Source organism: Lactuca saligna, chromosome 8, assembly GCF_052625555.1.
Source record: "Lactuca saligna cultivar CGN05327 chromosome 8, ASM5262555v1, whole genome shotgun sequence".
Classification (NCBI taxonomy): Eukaryota; Viridiplantae; Streptophyta; class Magnoliopsida; order Asterales; family Asteraceae; genus Lactuca; species Lactuca saligna.
The window spans coordinates 62137979-62145892 of record NC_136424.1 but is presented as its reverse complement, the minus strand read 5'-3'; the positions used below and the strand labels follow the sequence as shown (position 1 = coordinate 62145892).

Here is a 7914-nt window from a genome sequence, read left to right as displayed (position 1 = left end):
ATTTATATATGAAACTATAAAGATAAAAAAACCAATTCAAATAAAACAATATATTTAAACAAGAAAGTATATGATTTTAGTGATATAATAACAAAAGATTATATATCGATATTTGCTCCATTTAGTCTAATATTTGAAAAAAAAAAAAATACAACCAATTAATCAATAAATATACATTAATTTTACCAAATAAATAGTCCATATAGCCTTTTTTAATTAAAACTTAATTTCCAAATTTAAAACAAACAATAAAATCTTAAACGATACAACTCAATCGAGTTTGGATTTACGATTTGACATTTCAAAGGACACCCGTAACATAAAATATGATATATAAAAGAAAGTAGTTGGAATGATTTAATTTTCTTCATTTTGAATTCTTGTAGTTGTTGGAGTGGGGCTTTTATTCACCAAATTGATATCCTTTTCGTTAAGGAAAACTCATTTACAATTCATATAAATATTAAGGATAATTTTTTGGAATTATTTTGTTCTATTCGTTAAGGAAAACTCATTTACAATTCATATAATTATTTACGGCTAACTTTTTTGAATTATTTTGGCTCTTTGGTATCAATCAATAACATTTTTTTTCACAAATAGTCATGGTTTGGTAAAAGTAAACCACCATTATTAAATAAAAACAATTCAAATACCACTTAATCAATAACTACGATTAAAAAAAACGATCAATATGATGACCTCAAATACCACTTAATCAATAATTTGCTATAACAATATAATATTTTTAATATTTACAACAAAAGAAATCACTTTCTTATACCATCTTTCATAAGAAAAAAAAAATGAAACGCCGCAAAGAATTATTAATTTATCGATTCATTAAGGAATTATTATTTGTTGCAAAAATTAACTTTTGTACGATGTCCACCAAAAATATATTAAATATATTGCGAAATCTTCATTATTATTTCATTGATTCGTTGTATATTATGAATTTTAGGGTGAGTATTTGAATTTGTGATCCGGATCAGACCGGGACTTGAACCTACACCGACATTGGTTTTATATAGCCTGGCAGGTTCTCGATCATTTGATTATCAATTTTTCATTTTGGTTATTTTAACCAATTTGCTACCATGGTTCCAGGAATTATACCATACCCAATGAATGTTATAGTGTACACAATGAATGTTGTATTGGTCCAAAGCAAACCATACCCAATGACTAATCCAACTAGTCCAAGAACAAAAAAAAAAAAAAAAAAAAAAAAAAAACGGCACCGACATTGAAACTATGACCGGTATGTCACGATCAGGTACACTGTCTATAAAATCCTCCCAAACCGATCTGGTTTCGGAACAATTTTCGGTTTTGTCGGGTCCAAATATTGACCTCCTAATGAAATTGTTTATATTATTAGAATATTATGATTTTTTAAATCAATTTCTTATTTGTTGTCGTGGTTCTTAAAAACCATTTTAGCAGCAATAGTATATTAATAGTATGAAAATGATATATTAGGTTGATTTTTATTTTCCTAAAATAAGTTAATATAAAAAGAAGTAAAGATCTAAAAAATCTCTTATAAAAGGGTACAAATCCTTAGAAAATAATGATTTTTGTAAGGGCTCATTCCTCATTACAAAGGTCGACTGTAAAAAAAAACTTATAAAAATTGGCTAATTGTATTTTTTTTATGACCTAAATTATCAAATGACAATTAAAAATGGCAATTAAAGTTTCCAAAAACCCTTACCGAGTCAAAGTCAAGATAGAGCAAAAAAAACCCTCCCCAGCTAAAAGCAGACACGCTTCTTCTTGTTGACAATAAAGACGACAAACTACAGTACAACGACGACCACTTCATTCAAACACAAGTAACGAACTTCCTCCTCCTTCTACGCCATTCTCAACAAATTCCTCTCCGCCGGACGCCGCTCTTCCGACCACAGGTGCTCTTTTTAAGTTCTCAGTTTCATCTCCCTTTATTGGACATCGGTTCTCTATGATTTTCACTTAAGTAACTCAATTCTGTACTTCAGATTAGGCCGGTGTAGTTTTATCAATTCAACGGAACTTTGAAGTTAGCTCGACGAGGTTTATGTAAATCGAGTGGAGTTTCACTCAAATCGAGGCGTTGGATGCTCGTGTGAAAGGTAGTGAGAGTACGCCGATTAAGATGACTTCAGATTTGATCTCGTGCTTGATAATTTTGTGATCTGATAGTGTTTTTGAACGTAGAGCTATGATTCTGCTCTACCTTTAGCGAAACGGTAGCTTTTTGGCCATGGCATTGTGCCGATCTCGGTGCTTGATTTTTGTGAATTGATTGTGCTTTTTATATTGAATTTGTGTGTTTTACGACTGTAGCTGTAAACGATGTGTGGTTAAGATTTTATTTCCTTAATAGTTATATCTGGTATTTAGGCTACATACATCGGTATCGTTTTAAGTGGTTTTGGAAATCAATGGTGTAGTCGCAGTAGATGGAGTCGTTTCAAATCTTAAAATAGCACGTCTGTAACTCGATTCTAACTCTAGCTTGGCTCAAGATTGAACACGTAAGCATTAATCAGTGAATTGGCTATGAGTCTTAACCTAAAAGATATGATAATAGGTTGATCTAGGTATGCCACACATGAACTGTTGATTCCATATATGCATACTGTTTAATAAACAAACCTACTCATGTTACTAAATATGTTACCATATTTGTCATACGTGAATTGATTAACTCTGCATTTACAGGGACATCACATGATTCTTCTATCCAGAACTTCATATGTGACTACATTATTAAAGGTTAAGAATTGAAATCAAGCTTCAACATTATAAACTTCAAGTCATGTGATAAAGGAGGAAGCTTTACAATGGCATGAACTTATAGTGTAATTCAAGGACCTGATCTTTGATTCAATGCATTTTCACTCTTCTTCTACACTTCAAGAACTTAACTTAACTTCACAGAAGTTCATACAAACATCAATTTCATTTGTATGAACTTTAGGCTCATTGATCAGAAATGAAGAAATGGTATATCTATGTCCTATCTGCATCTCTATTAACATTAACAATACTCGGGTACTTAGTCATTCAAAATCCAATCAGAGAAGCTTACATTTCATCACCTCCATACTTCAACACAACAAACCCTCTCGAATGGATAAATTCCAGCATCCCCCCTGTTCAAAACCACACCCCCAACCCTCAAATTGTCTCCACTGATGAAATAGTCTCCACCCTCTTTATCCACAGAAACATCTCATTCAACGAACAACAACCATTACACACATGGAACCATTTAAGACACTTAATAAGCCATGATCGTGTTCTTCCTAACACAGTTGAAGCAATCAAAGATGGTGGAATCGCATGGAATAACCTCATGACTACAGTTGAAGATGAGAAACGTGACATGAATAGAAGCTCAGGGGGGAAAAAGAAAGAGAAACAATGTCCCCATTTTCTTAGCAAGATGAATGCCACAGAGCTTAATGATACTGGGTATAAGTTGAAAGTTCCTTGTGGGTTAACTCAGGGTTCATCAGTGACATTTATTGGTATCCCAAATGGGCTTTTAGGTAATTTTCGAGTTGACTTGACTGGTGAGCCACTTCCAGGTGAACCAGATCCTCCTGTTATATTGCATTACAATGTTAGGCTTCATGGTGATAAAATAACTGAAGACCCTGTAATTGTTCAAAACACTTGGACTATTGCTCATGATTGGGGTGAAGAGGAACGTTGCCCGTCTCCAGAGCCTGATAAGATTAAGAAAGGTACATTTTTTCACAAATTACAAATATACTCTTTTGTTTCTTTTTCTTTTGTGATTTTGTCCGTTTTTTTGGGGTCAAATTACCCGAAAACCATTATATTTTGGGTAATTTTGCAGTTTAACTGCTTACACACTACTTTTTTTTCCCATCAAACCATAAAAGTTTCAGCATTATGACGTTTCTTTTTGTTTCTTTTATGTCCTTTGATTTAACTGCAAAAAATAATGTATTAGTGGTTAAATTGTGTAACTACCCAAAATAGTTCTTTTTGTGAATCTCCCTACAACTAAACCCTATAATTTTCTTTATCTTGTGTGAATTTGGTAATTGACTTACATAATTTTCAAATTTCAGTGGACGAATTAGATCAATGCAATGAGAAAGTGGGTAAAGTTGTAAATACAGGAGCAAATTCAAGAAGCTATTTCCCTTTTAAGCAAGGGTATCTTTCTGTTGCAACTCTTAGAGTTGGATCAGAAGGCATACAAATGACAGTTGATGGAAAACACATATCTTCATTTGCTTTTCGAGAAGTAAGTTTATTTATTTTTTTTAAATTAAATTAAAGTTAACCAATAATACTTGATGTTTTACCATACAAGTGTATTCTTTTAAAAATTTCCAGTCAAACATATATAATGTTTTCTGTTGTTTGTTTTCACTTTTCATAGACTTTGGAGCCATGGCTTGTTAGTGAAGTAAGGATCTCAGGGGACTTGAAATTGGTGTCTGTTGTAGCAAGTGGTTTGCCTACTTCTGAAGATTTAGATCATATAATTGACTTAGACTCTCTCAAATCCCCTTCAATTCCCCTTGGAAAAAAAATTAATCTCTTGATTGGTGTCTTCTCTACTGCCAATAATTTTAAACGTAGAATGGCCGTTAGAAGAACTTGGATGCAGTACCCCGCCGTTAAGTCGGGGGAAGTCGCCGTTCGCTTTTTTGTTGGTTTGGTAAGTAGTTATTTAGTATTTCATCTTTTTATTTTATAAAATTTATAAATCTTATAAATTTAAAATATGTATATGAATATTGCAGCATAAAAACCGATTAGTGAATGAGGAGCTTTGGAATGAGGCGAAGACATATGGAGATATACAGTTGATGCCATTTGTCGACTACTACAGTCTTATCTCGTGGAAGACCATCGCCATTTGTATCTTTGGGGTAAGATTCTTTCTATAAGGACTTCCCAGTAGGCCACCCATCCTCGTACTGCTCTCCTAAGCAGACCAGATGGGATCCGCTGTCCTCACGGCTTTTAAAACGTCTTACAATGATACCCTGATACCAGAGTATCCAGAGTATCCCTGGTATCAGTAGCATCCCAAGCGCATGTACTAAGATATTTTCCGTTTTGCGGTTAACTATCTTAGTACTGCTCTCGTTTTATTACAATGGGAGTCGCTGCTCTCACGGCTTTAAAACGCGTCTTGTTATGTACGCTTGGGATTTGATCCCTGGCGTAGATACCAAGATATTGTCCGTTTTGGGCGACTGTCATCCTAGTACTGTTGTCGTCTGAGTACGCTTAACTGTGGAGTTATTCTGTAGTTATGTTTTTTAATATGTAACTGACGATTTTTAAAACTTTTAAAACAGACGGAGGTTATCTCGGCCAAATACGTCATGAAGACAGATGATGACGCGTTTGTTCGTGTAGACGAAATTTTAAATTCTTTAAATCGAATTAACGTGCCCAACGGATTACTTTACGGCTTAATCAATTCAGATTCTCAACCACATCGAAACCCCGACAGCAAGTGGTACATCAGCCCCGAGGTACCAAATACCAACAATGTCTTTTTACCTTTACGCCCCTATCATTAAACATTAAAACTCACCCTTTTCTCTTTTATCAAAAGGAATGGCCCGAAGAAAATTACCCTCCATGGGCACACGGACCCGGGTACGTAATATCTCACGACATAGCAAAAGCCATCAACAACAAACACAAAAAAGGCGACTTAAAGGTATATGAAGTTATAAATTACCATCATCTACACTGTTGATTTTAAAAATATATATATTTTAACAATTTTTTTTTTTTAAATCAGATGTTTAAACTAGAAGATGTAGCAATGGGAATTTGGATTAACGATCTGAAAAAGAATGGTTTAGAAGTAAGATACGAACAAGAAGAACGAGTCTATAACGAAGGTTGCAAAGATGGTTATGTAGTCGCTCACTATCAAGGACCCCGAGAGATGCTTTGCCTATGGCAAAAACTTCAAGAAGGAAACCGCGCGTTTTGTTGCGGAAGTTAACAAAATTACAATAATACCCATCAGTCCTCACCCCATTTTGTTGTATAATATCACACGTGTAGTAGCTAGGTATTCATATAGATACACGTAGATAGATACGCGTATTTTAACTACGGAGTTTTCATTCACGGCATAAAAAAAGTTTTCAATAGTCCATAACACAGATAATTATAAGTTTATAACAAGAACAATAAATGGCAAAAACTTCACAAAATTACAATAACATACACGTATCAAACTAGGCAGAAAGACAGCCAATCCCATAACGGGTATTTGGAAACACGAGAAACAAACCGCTACAAACGACGCCGATCATTAACGGAAAGCTTTGCATAACTTCATCCATTTCCTTTGCGTGTCCCGGAAACAGACAATCTGTTACACGATGATCGGAAAGTGCGATTGACATGAAAACCATGGATGACATCATGGCGTGGATAAAATCAGATAACCCGATTTTGTATCTGTCGTCTTTTGGGACTTCGATGTTTGGATTTGGTTTGAAGACTTTTAACCCTGACGACGTTATGAACCCGTAGTGGATTTTTCCGTCTGGGGAACGGAAACTGTCGGTGAAGTGGAAGAAGAAGCAGGAGAGAGTGCAGATGGTGAGGAGGAGGTTGATCATGAGGGTGGCGACGGCGGAGCATTGGGAGTTGCCGTAGATGGATGGGAGGACCATTTCGAAAGTGAGGAGGGTTCCGGTGGGGAGGAAGTTTACGAGGAGGGAGGTTTTCGAGAGGGTTTTTTGAACGCCTTTTGAGAGTGTTCTCTGGAGTTTCTTACGTCGGCCGGCGTTTGGTGGAGATAAGGCGGAGGAGGGCGGTGGTGGTGGTGGATCTTGGTTGAGTTTTGGAGATGGGGTGTAAATTCTGATACCGGTTTCGTCGGATTGTTCCATTTTGGAAGTCGGAATTTGGAGAAAGTGGAATCGAAATGGAGATTTTAACTTGTAAGTCTTTACCACGCCACCAACTGGTGGATTCAAATTTTGTAATGGCGGTTAACGGCGAGGATGATAACCGCCGGTTATTGCCGCCCTGTGCTTTTGCAGATTTTCAATCTTAACCATAATGTTTTTGCAGTTGCAGCGTTTAGTCCCTATGGTGTATTGTTTTGTTAAAATTCTATTTTATTGTATGTTGTATTGTTTAATCGTTAATCCTTTTAGTTTTACAACTTTTCAATTTGATATTCGTGTTGATTGTTATATTAAATATTAATATCACACTCAATTTATTATATCAAGATTTTAAAGAATTATATAGACCGAGGATAACCGCAAAATTATATAAGATGTTTCTATCAAATTATGTCTAGATTAAGTGAATAAATGGTTGGGTATTTCCCGTTAAAATGTTGTGTATAACTCTTTTTTTAGTTAAATGAGCGGTTTTAATCCAAATAAAATTGAGTATTACATAATCAAAACACTTAAATTGTGTATTGAAGCCATCCTACTCAATTAATATATATTTTATCTCTAGCATTACGCCAAAAATACGATTGAATAATTTTATAATAAGGATATGACACTCTCGGTTTGGAAGTTCCAAACAACCGAGAATTCATGGAATTCCAAATATGCCACCATGAAGAGTAAAATATCTCCTCAAGGCATGTCTTTGCTTGACGGGAAAGATGAAGAGCAGTTAACAAATTCAACCAGTCCACATAAGATTTAGGGTCGAGCGTCAACAAACCCTACCACCTGAAAACCTAAGTCATGACCTCTTTCAACATACGACAACCAAAGATGAATGGCCAATTGTTTCAATACAACCTTTAAAAAAGAGGATAAAGCAAAGAAGGAATGTCCATATGGTGACTATCAAGATTAGTTGTAGTAGGGAGCTTAGTTAAAGACAATAGTCACACAAAAATGTTAACGTTAATAGCAATCA

The 7914-nt window shown here is 34.9% G+C and overlaps 2 protein-coding genes across 5 annotated transcripts; one reads left to right on the top strand and one right to left on the bottom strand.

The window, feature by feature from the left end:
• Positions 1-1769: 1769 nt before the first annotated feature.
• Positions 1770-6123, top strand: GALT1 (galactosyltransferase1). 4 transcript variants are annotated; one of them, XM_078966978.1, is made up of 9 exons: positions 1770-1916; positions 2007-2120; positions 2713-3743; positions 4098-4276; positions 4415-4696; positions 4782-4910; positions 5346-5525; positions 5609-5716; positions 5801-6123. In XM_078966978.1, exons 3-9 carry the CDS (start codon positions 2987-2989, stop codon positions 6008-6010), a joined length of 1845 nt encoding a protein of 614 aa, XP_078823104.1. In that variant the 5' UTR covers positions 1770-1916; positions 2007-2120; positions 2713-2986; the 3' UTR covers positions 6011-6123. The 4 variants fall into 4 exon arrangements, with proteins under 4 accessions (XP_078823104.1, XP_078823105.1, XP_078823106.1 ...); XM_078966979.1 differs by having other exon boundaries at positions 2007-2237; XM_078966980.1 differs by having other exon boundaries at positions 1787-1916; positions 2012-2120.
• Positions 6124-6215: 92 nt separating this feature from the next.
• LOC145008360 (protein DMP9-like) lies at positions 6216-7100 on the bottom strand. The gene has a single exon (XM_078966983.1). It carries the CDS (start codon positions 6909-6911, stop codon positions 6249-6251), a length of 663 nt encoding a protein of 220 aa, XP_078823109.1. The 5' UTR covers positions 6912-7100; the 3' UTR covers positions 6216-6248.
• Between the last annotated feature and the right edge of the window lie 814 nt (positions 7101-7914).

Coding starts and splice junctions, on each gene's coding strand:
- LOC145008360 (XM_078966983.1), bottom strand. CDS start 6,911: ATGGAACAATCCGACGAAACCGGTATCAGAATTTACACCCCATCTCCA.
- GALT1 (XM_078966978.1), top strand. CDS start 2,987: ATGAAGAAATGGTATATCTATGTCCTATCTGCATCTCTATTAACATTA. Junction 4,277..4,414: donor CTTCATTTGCTTTTCGAGAA/GTAAGTTTATTT, acceptor CACTTTTCATAG/ACTTTGGAGCCATGGCTTGT. Junction 4,911..5,345: donor TCGCCATTTGTATCTTTGGG/GTAAGATTCTTT, acceptor CTTTTAAAACAG/ACGGAGGTTATCTCGGCCAA.